General features: G+C 39.1%; 1 protein-coding gene across 6 annotated transcripts in view; it reads left to right on the plus strand.

Moving 5' to 3' along the window:
• STIM1 (stromal interaction molecule 1) overlaps positions 1-17,559 on the plus strand; it is a 214,756-nt gene that overhangs the window by 150,258 nt on the left and 46,939 nt on the right. For all 6 annotated transcript variants that reach the window (XM_036258382.1, XM_036258386.1, XM_036258384.1 and 3 more), the window contains exon 3: positions 1,614-1,728. In XM_036258382.1, coding sequence (XP_036114275.1) covers positions 1,614-1,728 — 115 coding nt within the window. The remainder of the gene's footprint in view (positions 1-1,613; positions 1,729-17,559) is intronic.

Below are 17,559 nucleotides of genomic sequence, written 5' to 3' on the forward strand. Positions count from 1 at the left end.
TTTCCTGAAAATCCTACTAAATTGTGCTCTTGTGAGTGTAGTGATAAGAATTGCATATTTCTTTGGTGCTTGCGACTCTGTGGAAGGCAGTGATTAGTGTTCAATCCTGTACATACTAAGAAGGTTAGGGCTAAGGCTGATTGGGTATCTATGAAGTTAATTACCAGTTAAATTTCTAAAAGGTTTGATTTCTTTTGTGTTTCTTCTTTCTTGTAAAATCACATTATGAAAAGAAATTCAGATAATTAAAGAACAGCATATGTAGTACAGAGGGGAGGGGATTTGGACTATAAAACCAGGTATCTTGGATTGGAATACTAACTCCATTGCTTATCAGCTATAACCTTGAGTAAATGTTTCAATTATCTAATGCTGTGGAACAAACTTACCCAAAATTTAGTGGCTTAAAACAGCAACATTTATTTTGGAATGCATTTGTAATCTAGGCATGGCTCAGCAGGGACAGCTCATCTCTGTCCATGTGGCCATCAGATGAAGTAACTCCAAAGCTAGGGGCTGGAATTACCTGAAACCTCCATCTGTCATATGTCTGATTCCTGGCCTGAAAGTCTGATAGCTGCAGTTGCTAACATCTCTTTCTTTCTTTATATAGTCTTTCTGCAGGATCTCTCCTTTAGGGGGCTTCAGGGTAGCCAGGCTTCTAACGTGTTGGCTTAGGACTCCCAAGGTAGGTGTCCCAAAAGGGAGAGAGCCAGGTGGACTCCTTACTGTCTTTTCTAACCTAGCCTTGGAAGTCACTCAGTATCATTCTGTTAGAAGATGAATCTCTAATGTCAGCTCATATTCAAGGGGAGGAGATTTCACTTTTTGTGGGAAGATTGTCAAAGAATTGTACACATTTTAAAACCATCACAGCAAATAATCTAACCTCTCTAAATAAACTTAATGTGATTTGGGGCCAATTGCATTATGTTTGAGAATATGACTGTTCTCATTTGTAAAATAAGGATAATTCTTTGGTTGTGAGGATTAGATGAGAAAATACTGCAGAAGTTCTCGGAATATTGCTTAGTGTATAAATAAGTGCTCAAAAATTGTTAGTTCTGCCCTGGCCGGTTTGGCTCAGCGGTTGGAGCGTCGGCCTGCGGTCCGGAGAGACCTGGGTTCGGTTCCCGCTAAGGGCACGTACCTCGGTTGCAGTTTGTCCCCGGCCCTGGTTGGTCATGCGGGTGGCAGCCACTCGATGTGTCCCTTCACGTCGATGTTTCTCTCTCTCTCTCCCTCCTGCTCTATCTGAACAAAAAAAAACAAACAAACAAAAAAAAATTGTTAGTTCTTTCTCATTTTCCTTCTTTCCTCTTCTGACTTATTGAATTCCAGTTAACTATCATTTATTATCTTTCCATAATTAAAAAATGAGGAAGAAATTTTTTATTCATATTTATTTTTTCAAGTGAAACACATTACAAAGAAGAAAAGGCTGTCTAGTTGGTAACTAGGGTATAGGCACATGGAAGGATACATGAGTGATGTGATACACTTGTGCATTGGGTAGAGGTGGGTATGCTGTGGATAGCTCAATGACCTATATGGAGATCTTGGTGGGCTGGCTCCCAGGTATCTCTTGTGACTTGTATGCTTTTCCCTTGCAGTTCCTGAGGGAAGACCTCAATTACCATGACCCAACAGTGAAACACAGCACCTTCCATGGTGAGGATAAGCTCATCAGCGTGGAGGACCTATGGAAGGCATGGAAATCCTCGGAAGGTAATAGGCTACCTGGTTATCAATCCTAGTTGCTGGCAGATTTAGAGAAGAGAGAAGATGGGCAGCAAATAGGCTTTAAAAGGGCATGAGTATAAAATGCTTAGTAAAGAGCAAATTATTTAAATGATTCTATATACAGTCACTGAATAAGAATGAATATAGTCACTGTACTGAGAATGGGGAAGGTGCTTCAAACAGAGTTGGGGTTGTTCTTCACTAGAATTATAATTGAATTCCATCCTATTCCTACTCCTCTCCTCACTACCCTTCTCCACCCCCAGTTTTTGCTCCTTCATCTCCAGAAATAGGGAGCTTGCTGGCCTTATGAGGCAGCCCCTTTCTTCTATAGCTTCCCATTTGGTCCCAGTTCTGTTGAATCCTAGGTGATTCAAAGATTGGAGGTAAGATGGTATCTCCCATGAGTCTTCTCTTTTCTAGGTTAAATAGCCCTAGTTCTTTGAAGAAAACAATGTTTTCTCAGCTTCCTCCTTATCTTGGTTTCCTGACTGTGAACATTTTTGTTAATGTCTTTCTTAGACATGGCTCCTAGAGTTGGATGCAGTCCTCCAGGTGTAGTTTGATCAGCACAGAGTTGAGCAGGACCGTCAGCTTCTCACTTCTGGACCCTGTGTATTTATTACTACAATTTGATTAGATACTGGGGCTTTCAGCAGCTGCATCATTCTGCTGACTCATGTTGAACTTATTAAATAAAAACCTGAGCATTTTCATATGTGTAAAACTGCTAAACCATGACTACCATGTTTTCTGGGACATTTGCTTCAGAGTTCTGAGTGGAAGAGCATGCCTAATTGTGTGAGATTTGACAGGGAAAGGAAAAACAGGGCTTTTGCCTTCTCTCTGTATCTGTGGCTAGGGCTTCCTTTGATACTAACAAGATTGGAATCACTCTCTTCCTTACTGTTAGGGTAGGTCTTGATGCTAAGAAGGTTTAAACATAAGTGACCTCCAGGGTCCCTGTTTTGCAGATGAGGAACCTCAGGCCTAAGCTGATAAAGTTACTGTTTATCTTCATGCATTTAATTAATAGTACAGGCTAGGACTTAGACTGGGATCTCTGTTCTCTAGGCCAATGCGTTTCCATACTGTCTTGGTTGAAAGCACTGGTCTGATGGTAGAGAAGACCAGTTGGGTGGGAATGAGGCAGTTTCTATTTTTGTTTAAATTTTTACCTAGCATTATAGAATTTTAGATCTGGAAGGGATAGTCTAAAATGTAGATGGAAAGCTTTAAATTTTAAGCAGAAAGACTTAGATTCTAATCCTGGTACTGGCATGGGCAAGCTGATAATACTTATTAACTCTGTGTTTTCATCATTTTAGAAGAAGCGTAAGTTAGTTATACAGACAGCTTTCTGGAAATCTTTAGAAGCTAAGTTCCTGGTGGATGCCTTTGTTTAATAGCTCCTTAGTAACTCCGGCTGTCTACTGATGAAAGATCCATCGGTGAAATGATCTTTGGAATTATACTAGCACTGCCAGGAAAAATCTTCTATTAGTACCATATAATTTTAATTTACTTATTTTTCTTTACTAACATGAAGACATAGTACCTGGGTTTTAAGAGTGGGTTTCTTAAGTAGGAACTTAGAATGAAAAGTGGCAGGGAGAGCATTCCTGGCTCATGCAGAAGTATTTGGGCAGGAAAAGTGGTCAAGAAAGGGCAGAAACAGAGGGACTGAATCAAAATATTAGAAAATAGCCCAAGACAGTTTTTTGGTAAGAACTTTATTTCTGGACTTAGTAATTTTTTTTTTTTCTTAAAATTTTTTTTTCCCTTTATTGATTTTAGAGAGAGAGAAAGTGAGAGGGAGAGAGAGATAGAAACATCGATGAGAGAGAACATTGATTGGCTACCTTCTGCATGTTCCCCACTGGGGACCAGGCATGTGTCCTGACCAGGAATTGAACCAGCGACCTCTTGGTGCATGGGTTGACGCTCAACCACTGAGCCACACTGGCCAGACTTTTTTTTTTTCTTTACTAATTTTAGAGAGAGAGAAAGGGAGAGGTAGAGAGAGATGAAAATATCAATGAGAGAGAACATCAATTGGCTGCCTCCTGCATGCCCCCCTAGTGGGGATTTGGCTCACAACCTGAGCATGTGCCCTGTCTGGGAATCGGACCAGCGACCTCTTGGTGCATGGGCCGACACCAGCCACTGAGCCACATCAGCCGGGCAGGACTTAGCAATTATTTGGGACACTTCCAAATGTGTTCTAAATGACAGGAAGATGGAAGACAATGAAATGAGTTTTCACAAGTTGGTCTCCATTACTGATGAGCAGAGAAAAACATTTTAATTGTAAACCAAAATTACTTTTAGATTGTAATAAAGAATTAAAGCATTTCATTGAGCAAAGGAAGCTGCAGCCTGGGAGAGAGAGATTCAGGTAGCAACCTAGATTGTGTCCCCTGGAGTAAAAGGTGAGGCTGCCTTTTATTGTGAAAGTTCCCCCACAGGTTTCCATTAAGTCCATTTTATGTATATGAGGTTTCCAAATTGTGCAGTTCTGATTGGACTGGGCAGGTCTCAGTCCTTTGGTAGAAAGAAGAAATCAGGGTTTCTCTACAGTTGTTGACTCAGATGGTGTAAAGAAGCGGGATACAGTGTGGGAAGCTCAGAGTTCAGTCTGAATTTCTTCCTGGTACACAGAGTACGTGAGAAGTTCCCTGTCAATGGCCACTAGGGTCTTATTATTTATAAAATTTGGGCTTACAGTTGACAGGGGAGCCCGGCTCAGCAGATACATTTCTTCTCAGGATTCACATCAAATGAATCTTTCTTCTTAGGGTCTACACAATGCAGTGCTGTAGCTCACAGCTAAGCTGAGAAGTGATATTGTGTACCATTTTAGGATTTGCTAACCATGTGTCATGCCTGGTGGTTTGACAAACTGAAAGTAAGAATCTTCTTGTGTACTACTCTTCACAACAATTTGCTTCATTATTCAGAGCAAGGCCCCCAATCTCTCTGGAATGATGATTTCCAGAGCTATGAAAAGCATATAATATCCTGGCACTGGCTCAGACTGGCTGGTCTGAGTTTCACTAGATAATGTAGATATCAACGGTGTTAATTTGTGTTCAGAACATTAGTTGGCTAATGTCAATACCATCTATGTGATTAGTGTTAAGATTTCTGACTAATGTTAGGAACCAGTCTTTTCTTTGTGTTATTTAAATTTTACCAGAGAAGTCTGGTAATTTTTACATTAACCAGCTCTGGACCTTAATAATAAAACCACAACTTAAAAACTACTCTAATATTTTTGTAGCATTTAGTTTGTGTTAGACACTGTTCTGAGTGCTTTACATATAGTAGTAACTCATTTATTTCTCACAAAAACCTTATGAAGTATAAATACAGTGACTTAGTATTTAGTATATTTCCTCATCTCCATTTACAGATGAGTAAAATGAGACAGAGTGTGTGATTAAGTGAAATTATATAATGCAATTCTGTCACTAACTACCCAGAGTTAGTGCTGACTTCACAAGTTAAGGGCACAAGCCCCAACAAAACTGCCCTTACTTCAGACACCATACCAGCCACAAGCTCTGGGTGTTCCCAGACCACTGGCTACAAAATTACTGGTTTTCCACTATTCCCTCATGTTTGATAATTTGCTAAATCAGCAATTTTCAACCAGTATACCACAAGAATTTTTAAAACATGTAATATCTGACTATTTACTCAGCAGCACTGACCTTTTCCCCTTGGATTGTCAAATTAAAAATGACAATAGTCAACACAACAATAGCTGTGCAGTGTGAATGAATCAAAATTATACCTATTTTTTTGGTCATATAGGCGAAAAATATATCTTTTGGTGTACCGCAATATTTTAATAATTAGTTTATGTGTGCCATGAGATGAAGATGGTTGAAAATTGCTGTGCTGAATGATTCACAGACCATAGGAAAGTGCTATACTTATGATTAAAGTTTTACTACAAAGGATAAAAATAAGGACCAGCCAAAAGAAGAAATCAATAGGGAGAGGTCTTCAAGGATCCTGAATGTGGAGCTTTTGTATCCTCTCCTTGTGAAATCAGGACATATCATCCTCCTGGTCCATTAGTCATTAATCTCTTTGCTAACCAGAAAACTCAACTGAACCTCTGTGTGCAGAGTTTTCATTGGGGTCCTATTATGTAGCCATGGTTGATTGACACATTGGCCACATGATGAAACTCAATCTCCAGTCCCCTTTTTTTCCCTGAAAGTTGGACTGATATCACCTGGCTCAAAGCCCCAATTCTCTAGTCACTAGTTGGTCTTTCTGGTGACCAGTACTCATCCAGAGTCATCTCATTAGCATGAACTCAAGTGTGATCCAAGAGACCCACCGGGAGTTACAAAGATACTCCTCTCACCAGGGAGATTGACCAGAAGATAAAGACCAGCCAAATTCTTTATTTTTATTTATACAAATCAAGTGATAAAATAAGGAAGAGTTGAACAGGCATGGCTGAGGAAGGATCAAGAACCAGGGCAATACCAAGGACCCCAGCAGCAGGGACCAGAGGATTGATCTTTTCTAACTGGCTACTCTCAGATGTCTCAGCTTCATTAATTTCTCATCTCTAAGTGTCTTTCTTTGTTCAAGAGTCAGATACAGTGGAGGGAGAATCAGATCGGCATAGTTTAGATTATACACTTACGTAGTGGAGTGATAGTGAGAGAATATTAATGGGGGTGAGAGGATGTTGCAATTTCTAATACTCCTAAGACCCTGTGAGGTAGGGGGAGTGGTAGTTCTTTGTTTATTTATTTTTTTATCCTCACTCAAGGACATTTTTGCATTTATCTTGAAATAGAGCAGGAGGGAGAGAGGGAGGAAGAGAGAGAGAGAGAAACATCTATGTGAGAGAGACACATAGAGTGGTTGCCACCTACACGACCCCAACCAGGGCTGGGAACAAACTGCAACTGAGGTACATGCCCTTAGCAGGAACCAGGCCTCTCTGGTCTGCGGGCTGATGCTGTAACCGCTGAGCAAAACCTGCCAGGGTAGGAGTGGTAGATCTTTAAAGGAAAGGATGCCAGGTAGATTTTGTAGAATCTTTTGCAATAGAGCTATTGTTTGCATATTGAACCAGTGGAAACAGTGACAGTGACTTTGTATTGAGAGGTTGTGGGAGACATTGACCTATAAGGATTCTCCTCTAAAGCATGGTTCCAATTCTTCTAAACAAGGTGTATCATTACTCTTCTTTACCCTTTTTCCTGGACACAAGATTTTAAAAGATGTGATTTGCCAAACAAAGCATATTTCTTTTCCCATTTTTATGGATCAAAGATATCTTAGCTATCATTTTGATTCTAACTAAATATAATTCTAGTTAAAACTAAAAGAACCATCAGTAGATGAGTGGATAAAAAAAACTGTGATACATTTACACAATGGAATACTATGCAGCTGTAAGAAAGAGAGATCTCTTACCCTTTGAGATGACATGGAGGGACGTGGAGAGTATTATGCTAAGATAAATAAGACAGTCAGAGAAAGACAAGTACCACATGATCTCACTTATTTGTGGAACATAAATGAACAAAATAAGCTGTCGACCAAAAGAGATCCAGAATCATGGAAGTAGGGAACAGACTGACAAACTTCAGAAGGATGGGGGTAGGGGGGGAGGAAAGAGATAAACCAAAGAACTTATATGCATATATGTACAACCAATCTACATGGACACTAGGCTGGAAAAGGCAGGAGGGGGGTGGGAGCGGAAAGGAGGGGATCACTGGGAAAAAAGGAGGACATCTGTAATACTTTCAAAAATAAAAAAATATATTAAAAAAAGAAAGAAAGAAAAGAAAGATCTCTTATCATTTGAGATGACATGGAGGGTCCTGGAGAGTATTATGCTAAGTGAAACAAGCCAAGCAGAGAAAGACAAATATTACATGATCTCACTTATTTGTGGAATATAATGAACTAAACAAACTGATGAACAAAATTGACCCAGAGACATAGAGGTAGGGTCCAGACTGACAAACCTCGTAAGAGAGGATGGTGGAGTAGGGGAGATAAACCACAGAAGTTATATGCATATATGCATAACCAATGGACATAGACAACAAAGCTGGGGATGGGGTGGGGGGATGGGGAGGAGGGTATCAGTGGGGGAAAAAGGAGAAATATCTGTAACAAAAACAAATTAATAAAAATAATTAAAAAAAAAAAAAAAAAGAACCTGATATTTGTGACTGAGCTTTGCCTTGAAAAAAATGTTTATTTTCTACTACACTTTTAGAATAACAAAATAAGCTCACAAATCTCCAATTCTGTCTGTGCTATTGTTTGTAGGACAGGATTTTTCCAGGAGTCTTTTAGAGAGACAACCCAGTAGAACTGGCTTCTCTCTGTTGACATAGCATAGGAGGCCAAGTGGCATCAGACTTATAAACTATTTAAAAAGTCAGATCATGCTCTGGCCTGTTTGGCTCAGTGGTTAGAATGTTGGCCTGTGGTTCAGAGAGACCCGGGTTCAGTTCCCACTAAGGGCACGTACCTTGGTTGCAGTTGGGTCATGCGTGTGGGAGGCAGCCACTCAATGTATCCCTTTCACGTCGATGTTTCTCTCTCTCCCTCTCTTCCTCTCTCTCCCTCCTACTCTATCTGAACAAAACATGGAAAAATGTCCTCGGGTGAGGATAGAAAAAAAAAAGTCAGATCATTATAAAAGAATTGGCATTGCCTTTTGCTTTTACATAAACCCAATGAGAGGTATGTTCATTCTGTTATTTTAGATATTTAAAAATTACTTTGCTAAGTGAATCAGGTCCTTTAGTTAACTACCTCAGCCATTAGTTGTTATATTTTTGGAGTGGGAGGTGTGGGGAGAAAGTTACAGTTGACTTTTTTTTCTTACATTATTTGAGGTAATTCTTTTTCTAATAACAAAAAACAACTAGCGTGAATGCAGTGATATAACATTTGCCACAGTTATTTTTTATTTATATTAGATAGCTACTTGAGGATAAATGTCTCACTTGTATTCCCATTTAATAAAGGAAACTGAGCATCTCTTACCTAGTTCTGTTACCAAGTCTTGAGGATTTTACCTCTTTAATACATTTTATGTGCATCTTCTGAGATGCCTTATCTCAATCAACTTCATCTTTTTGAAAGATTCATTGTGTTGTAATTGACAATACAATAAGGTATAAATATTTAAAGTGTACAAATTAAAAAGTTTTGATACAGCCCAGCTGGTGTGGCTCAGTGGTTGAACGTCGACCCATACACCAAGAGGTCACCAGTTCGATTCCCAGTCAGGGCACATGCCCAGGATGTGGGTCAAATCCCCAGTGGGGGGCATGTAGGAGTTAGCCAGTCCATTTTCTCTCTCATCGATGTTTCTATCTCTCTCTAAAATCAATAAAGAACAAAAACATTTAAAAAAGTTTTGATATATGTATATAACTGTGAAACTACTACCACAATCAAAATAGTGAATATATTCATCACCCCTCAAGTTTTTTCACAGCCCTTTGTTAGCCTCCACTCCAAACCCCTCAAACAATTGCTGATCTGATTTCAGACACTGTAAGTTAGTTACTTTGTAGACTTTTATATAAATGGAATCATATAATATGATTGTTTAAAAAATCCAGCTTCTTTCACACAGCATAATTTTAAGATTCATTCATGTTGAATATAAATGGAGTTAATTTATCTTTATTGCTGAGTATTATTACATTGCATAGATATACCATGATTTATTTTTATCCATTCATCTGTTGATAGACATTTGAGTTGTTTCTAGTTTTGTGCTATTACAAATAAAGCTTCTATGAACACTCATGTACATGTCTTTGTATGGATATATATTTTCCTTTCTCTTTGGTAAATACCTGGGAAAGCAACACCTAAATTGTATGGTAGGTATGTATTTTTAAGAAACTATCAAACTGTTTTCCAAAGTAGTTTGTATCATTTTACGTTCCCACCAGCAGTGCATGAGACTTTCAGTTCTTCTACATCCTTGTCAATATTTGGTATGGTCAGTCTTCTTAGTTTGAGCCATTCTGGTAGTGTAGTGGTATCTCATAGTGGTTTTATTTTGCATTTATCTGATAACTAGTTATGTTGGGCATCTTTTCATGTATATAGATTGCCATTTATTTATATTTTTTGGTGGATTATCTGTTCAAATCTTTTGTCTGTTTTTAAAATTGGGTTTTTCGCCCTGGCCAGTTTGGCTCAGCAGTTAGAGCGTCGGCCACAGCCCAGAGAGTCCCAGATTTGGTTTCCTCTAAGATGTACCTCAGCTGAAGTTTGTCCCCTGCCCCAGCTGGGGTCATGTGGGTGGCAACCAGTTGATGTCTCTCTCACATCAATGTTTCTCCCCCCCCCCCCCCCCCGGCTCTATCTGAAGATAAATGCAAAAATGTCCTCAAGTGAGGACAAAAATAAATAAAATAAAATTGGATTGTTTTCTTATTGTTGAGTTTTTGAGAATTTTTATATATTCCAGATATAAATCCTTTATGAGTAATATGCTTTGCAAAGATTTTCCCCCAGTCTATGGCTTGTTTTATCATTCTCATTACTGTGTCTTTTGAACAGAAAGTTTTAATTTCTCTTCTAGTTTATCAATTGTTCTTTTATGGATCATGCTTTTGGTGTCATATATAGGAAAATTTTACCCAACTCAAGGTCACATAAACATTTTCTCCTATGTTTTCTTCTAGAAGTTTTGTAGTTTTAGGTTTTACATTTAGGCCTGTAATCTGATTTTTTTTTCTTTATTGATTTTTATTTATTTATTTATTTTTTAATGTTTTTTTCTCTATTGATTTTTAGAGAGAGAGAAAGGAAGAGGGAGAGAGAGATAGAAATATTGATGAGAAAGAACATCGCCTGGCTGCCTCCTGCTTGCCCCCCACTGGGGATCGGGCCCACAACCTGGGCATGTGCCCTGACCGGGAATCGAACTGGCAACCTCTTAGTGTGTGACTCGATGCTCAACCACTGAGCCACACCGGCCAGGCACTTATAACCTGTTTTGTATTAATTTTTGTATGTGGTGTTAAGTATGGATCCCAGTTCTCTTTTGTGCTAATGAATGTCCCAATTGTTCTAGAACCATTTGTTGAAAATTCTATCCTTGAACCTTATGTCAAAAATCAGTTGTCTGTAAGAATATGAGTTTACTTCTGGACTCTCTGTTCTGATCTACTGATCTGTTTGTCTTTATGTAAAAAACAATAGCATTTTGATTACAATAGTCTTACAATAACTCTTTCATTCAGGTATTGTTAGCCCTCTAACTTTGTTTTTCTTTTTCAAAGTTGTTTTGGTTGTTTTTGAATCAGCTTGCTGATTTCTACAAAAAAAGCCTCCTGGGATTTGGATTGGAATTGTATTCAACCTACAGATCAGTTTCAGAGAACTGACATCTTAACAACATTGAGTTTTCTGACCCATGAATAATATACATCTTTTCATTTGTTTAAGAGTTATACTTTCAGTAATATTTTGTAGTTTCTAGTGTACAGGTTTTTTATATCTTTTGTCAGATTTATCTAAGTATTTCATAGGTGTTGAAGTTGTTATTATTTTTAATCCTCATCCGAGGATATTTTTCTGTTTATCTTCAGACAGAGTGGGAGGGGGAAAGGAGAGAGAGAGAAACAGCTATGTGAGAGGGACATGTCAACTGGTTGCCTCTCACACGACTCCAACCAGGGACAAACCACAACTGAGGTACATACCCTTGACTGGAATAGAACTCGTGGACTCATTGGTCCGTAGGCCAATGCTCTAACCACTGAGCAACCAGCCAGGGCTAAAAGTTATTGTTAAATATTTTTTCTAATTGTTGCTTATATATAAAAATACAATTGATTTTAATGTATTGATCTTGTGTTCTGCAACTTTGCTAATAACTAAATTCACTTATTAGTAAGGTGCTCCATCAGATTTTCAACTTAGACAATTGTGTTGTCTAGTAAAGAAAGTTTTACTTTTTCTTTTCCAATCTGGATTCCTTTTTCAAAAATCTTTTTCTTGTCTAATTGCCCTGGTTAATATGTTCAGTACAGTGTTGAAGAGAAGTGATCACGAGAGCAGACATCTTTATTTTGTTTCTGGTCTAGAGGGAAAGTGTTCAGTTTTTCACCATTAAATATAACATTAGCTGTGGGTTTTTTTAAAAACTCTTTATTAGCCCTGGCCGGTTTGGCTCAGCGGTTAGAGCGTCGGCCTGCGGTCCTGAGAGACCCGGGTTTGGTTCCCGCTAAGGGCATGTACCTCGGTTGCAGTTTGTCCCCGGCCCTGGTCGGTTGTGCGGGTGGCAGCCACTCGATGTGTCCCTTTCACATCGATGTTTCTCTCTCTCTCTGTTCCTCCTCCCCCCCGCCCCACTCTACCTGAACAAAAAATGGAAAAATGTCCTTGGGTGAGAATAAAAAACAAACAAACAAACAAAAAAAACTCTTTATTAGATTGATGAAGCTACTTTCTTTCTTCTTATTCTTTTTTTTTTTTTTAATCTGTGCCCAAGGATATGTATTTTAAAATTTGATTTCAGAGAGAGAGAAAGGGGGAGAGAGGGAGAGAGAAACATTGATGTGAGAAACATCAATCAGTTGCTTCCAAAACACACCTTGACTGGGGATCAAACCCACAACCTAGGTATGTGCCCTAAGTAGGAATGAAACCCACAACCTTTTGGTGGATGGTACAACACTCCAACCAACTGAAGCAAACAGGCCAGGGCTGAGGAAGCTACTTTCTGTTCCTGGTTTGTTGAGAACTTTTTTTCAGAATGGATGTTTAACTTTATCAGATTAGTTTTCTGTCTGTTGAGATGATGCCTGTTTTTTTATTTTCTTTTGCTAACATAGTGAATTAAATTGATTAATTTTTTAATCTTAAACGAACCCTGCATTCCTGTGATAAATCCCACTTGGTCATGATACATTATCCTTCTTTTTGCCAAAATTTTGTTTTGAATGTTTCTTCTTTGTTAATGAGGGATATTGGATACTTGTAATATTTTTGTTTTTGGTATCAGGATAATGCTGGCCTCAAAGAATGAGCTGGGAAATATTCTTCAGTTTTCAGAAGAATTCATGTAGAATTGGTATTTTTTCCTTACATATTTGGTAGAATTTACTGAGCCTAGAGTTTTCTTTGTGGGAAGGTTTTTAATGACACTGTCAATTTCTATAATAGGTATAGGACTATTCAGATTGTTTACTTTTTAAATTAACTTTTATAGTTTGTATCTTCAAGGAATTTCTTCATTTCATTAAGTTGTCAAATTTACTGGCATATGTTTATACCCTTATTATGCTTTTAATATGTTTTGAATCTGTAACGATCTCATTCCTATTGGTAATTTATGTCTTCTTTTTTTTTACTGATCAGTCTTAGAGGTTTATTAATTTTATTAATATTATGAAAGAACCAGTGTTTGGTTTCAAGGATTTTCTCTGTTGTTTTCTATTTCGTTGATTTTTATTTTGATCTTTATGTTTTTTTCTTCTGTTTACTTTGGGTTTAATTTGCTCTTTTCTAGTCTGTCAAGGTAAAAGCTAAGGTCACGAATTTGAGACCTTTGTTTTTTCAAATATAGACATTTAGTGCTATAAATTTCTCTTAAGTACCATGTTAGCAGCATTTCACAAATTCTGGTATGTTGTAGTTTTTTGCTATTTTATTTATTTATTTTTATTAATTTTTTTTTGTTACAGATGTTTCTCCTTTGTCCCCCATTGACACCCTCTTCCCCATCCCCCCACCCCATCCCCAGCTTTGTTGTCTACGTCCATTGGTCATGCATACATGCATATAAGTTCTGTGGTTTATCTCCCCCCACAACATCTCCTCCTCTGAGGCTTGTCAGCCTGTATCCCATCTCTATGTCTCTGGGTCAGTTTTGTTCATCAGTTTGTTTAGTTCATTATATTCCACAAATAAGTGAGATCATGTGATATTTGTCTTTCTCTGCTTGGTTTGTTTTGCTTAGCATAATACTCTCCAGGTCCTTCCATGCCATCTCAAAGGATAAGAGATCTTTCTTTCTTACAGCTGCATAGTATTCCATTGTGTACATGTACCACAGCTTTTTTATCCACTCATCTACTGATGGACACTTATGTTGTTTCCTTTTGCTTTTTTAAACTGATTTTATTTTAGAGTAAAAATACCTAAAAGGAGAACACAACTCATGGTGAATGTTTATTCTCACTGTCTGATATGGTCTTCAATAACTTAGTATCCCTTGATGATGTGCTCTAATTTGAAGGTATATTTTTGCTCTGGAAATACATACCTCTGAAATCTATCTGATATCTTACATCCATCTCTAGTGTTCGTTTTTCACTATGTTAGATGATATGTTTTATTTCTGTTTTTATTCAGCTCAGTGGTTAGATTTGAGTCCATTAAGTTGCTATTTGTTTTCTGCCTCCCCTTTCTCTTTTTTTTCTTTGGCCTTCTTTTGGATTAGTGAGTATTTTTATGATTCCATTTTATCTCCTCTGTTGGCTTAACTCTTTGTTTTGTTGCTTTAGGAGAAAATATGCGTCTCTAACTTATCGCCGTCTACTTTTAAGAGATATTATTATACCTCGTCTCATAGTATAAGAACTTTACAAAAGTGTATTTCCATTTCTTTCAAGCCAATTGTATGACTTGCCTCATTTGTTTACCATCTCTCAAAGATCACTGTCCATTGTAGGCTGATCTCCAGTGTCTTGAAAACCATTGTTTTATGTGTTTTGTATTTTTACCTGGCCAATGTGGCTCAGGGGATAGAGTGTTGTCCCATGGACTGAGACGTCCCAGTTCGATTCCTGATAAAGACACATGCCTGGGTTGTGGGCTTGATCCCCAGTGGGGGGCATTCAGGAGGTGACCAATCCATATTTCTCTCTCACATTGATGTTTTTAGCTCTCTCTCAAAAAAAAAAAAAAAAAAATCAATAAAAACATCTTAAAAAAAGATGTTTCATATTTTTTAGTTGTTTCAGGAGTGGGAGGGTAAATTCCAGTCTTGTTGCTTCATCTTGGCCTGAAGCAGAAGTCTCAGCTTAATCATCTTTTGCTTGGATGCTTTCATACTGTTCTTCTTGGCCCAGTCTAGCTCTGCTGTGGTCTATGCTATAATTGGTTCCAGAGAGCTCTTTTTAAAATAAATACCTGACTAGGTTTCTGCTTACATTTTTCAGTGGCTTCCCTTTTTATTTTTATTTTTATTTTTAAGTAATGAAACAAACATGCTAGGACACCAAATTTCTGGGTGGGAGAAATATTCTTTTTTTTTTTTTATCCTCACCCGAGGACATTTTTCCATTTTTTGTTCAGGTAGAGTGGGAGGGAGAAAGAGGAACAGAGAGAGAGAGAAACATCGACGTGAAAGGAACACATCGAGTGGCTGCCACCCGCACAACCAACCAGGGCCGGGGACAAACTGCAACCGAGGTACGCGCCCTTAGCGGGAACCGAACCCGGGTCTCTCAGGACCGCAGGCCGACGCTCTAACCGCTGAGCCAAACCGGCCAGGGCGGGAGAAATATTCTTAAATGGAACTCACATAAATAAAGATATTGCTAAAGATATTACAAGTAAATTCCAGTGTAATCACAATATAGTAATTATATGTTATTTTGAGAAGATAAATATTGGCTTTCCTTTGTTCAGGTAACACTTGTGTTTGTGTAGAACTTGCAGTAACCTTAGATCACAATTGCTGTCTCATTTGGGACTCAAAGGTACTGAAAGCTCAGAAGTTGCTGACAACAGAAATTATTACAGAAAATGCCATTGATGTTTTTTTTGTGTGATTATTTCTGAGATGTTAGTGCATCGAAATTAAATGTCTGTAATCTCAAAGTGAATGACCTCAGTTGGGTAAGAAAAGATCAATATGTACATGTAAATAAAATCTGGTGATCTTTTATTTTTATTTATGTATTTATTTATTTTATCCTCACCCGAGGACATTTTTCCATTTTCTGTTCAGGCAGAGTGGGAGGGAGAGAGAGGAACAGAGAGAGAGAGAGAGAAACATTGATGTGAAAGGAACACATCGAGTGGCTGCCACCCGCACAACCGACCAGGGCCGGGGACAAACTACAACCGAGGTACGCGCCCTTAGCGGGAACCGAACCTGGGTCTCTCAGGACCGCAGGCCGACGCTCTAACCGCTGAACCAAACCGGCTAGGGCTGGTGGTCTTTTATATTTTAAAAGTTTCTTTATGTCGTCCCATTACACCAAGGTTGTGGGTTCAGTCCCCTGTCAGTGCACATACAGGAAGCGACCAATAAATGCATATATGCATATACGCATATACAAGTGGAACAACACATCGATGTCTTTCTCTCCCCACCCCAACCCCTCAAAAATGTTTTTTTATATTTTGATATTGTGGTTCTCTGTCATTTCTTTTTTTTTTTAATCTTTATTGTTGAATGTAGAATGTATTACAGATGTTCCTTATTTTTCCCCATCGACCCCCTCCTCCCCCCTCCGGCCCCCCTCCTGCCTTTTCCCACACTATTGTCTGTGTCCATTGGTTATGCATATAAGTTCTTTGGTTTATTTCTTTCCACCCCCTAACCCCTTTCCCTTTGAAGTTTGTCAGTCTAGCAATGAATTTGTACTTCTTAATCCCCTCACCTTTTTCACCTATTCCCCCAACCCTAAGTTCACTGAGGTTCTCACTGAGTTCATTGAGCATCCTTATAAGCAGTATTTTGAAATCAGTATCTTTTAGGTTGCTTATCTCCATTTCGCTTAGTTCTTTTATTGGGGTTTTGTTCTGTTCTTTCATTTGGGACCTGTTTCTTTGTCTCCTCATTATGGCTGCCTCTCTGTGTTTGTTTCTGTGTATTACTTAACTAGCGGTATGGGGCTATCTGAGACCAGATGCTGCTTGTTTGAAAGAATTTAGGGAAAACCTGAAGCAGGATCCAAGACAGGCCAATCCTATGGTTAAGCAACTGGCAACAGCTTGGGTGGGCCTGAAAGTTGGATGGGGCAGGGCCTCAGGGTATCACCAGGGTGGGGCTACCATTGTGAGCCAAGTTGCTGTAGTCCCAGGTATGGCGAATGTCTCCTGCCCCATAGAAGGGCTCACCAAAGGAACAAAGGCCTCTGACAGCACGCCTGTCCCGGAGAAAGCCCCCTCTCCAGCTCTCGCTCTAGTGCCAAACAGCTCAGTTTTTCCCTGTATGTCTCTGGTGCCCCTTGAGCTGCCTCCCCTCCAAGCTTAGAGGGAGCAAGTCCGATAAGTCCGTGCACGGGCCCTTTAAGGAGCTGCCTGGGGCTCCAGCCGCGTCAGCTTCCCTGAGCCTCAGTTCCTGCTGGTTTTTCCAGCCAGAATTATGGGGACTTCTCTTCCTGGCACTGGAACCCTGAGCGGGGCACCTGGTGTGGGACGGGGACCCCTCAGTCCTCAGGAAGGACCCTCCCAGCCGAGGTATCCTACTGATTTTTATCCGCCACTCGTGGGTGTGGGAACAGCCTGTTGTGCCTCCGCCCCTCGCGCCTCTGCCCCTCCTACCAGTCTGGATGTGGCTGCTGCTTTAATTCTGTAGTTGTAGGACTTCCATTCAGCTTGATTTCAGGCAGTTTTGAATGATGGTTGTTTTGTAGTTTAGTTGTAACTTTGATGTGGTTGTGGGAGGACGCTATACCGAGTTTACCTATGCTGCCATCTTGACCGGAAGTCTCTAACCTCTCCTCTGTCATATTCACCTCTGTAATATTATCCCCCACAAATTTGCTTTTCTCCTACAATTTGTGCAAACATGCTTGCATGAAAAAAAATTAACCGAGT

The sequence above is a fragment of the Molossus molossus genome, unplaced genomic scaffold (genome assembly GCF_014108415.1).
Source record: "Molossus molossus isolate mMolMol1 unplaced genomic scaffold, mMolMol1.p scaffold_m16_p_13, whole genome shotgun sequence".
NCBI classification, from domain to species: domain Eukaryota; kingdom Metazoa; phylum Chordata; class Mammalia; order Chiroptera; family Molossidae; genus Molossus; species Molossus molossus.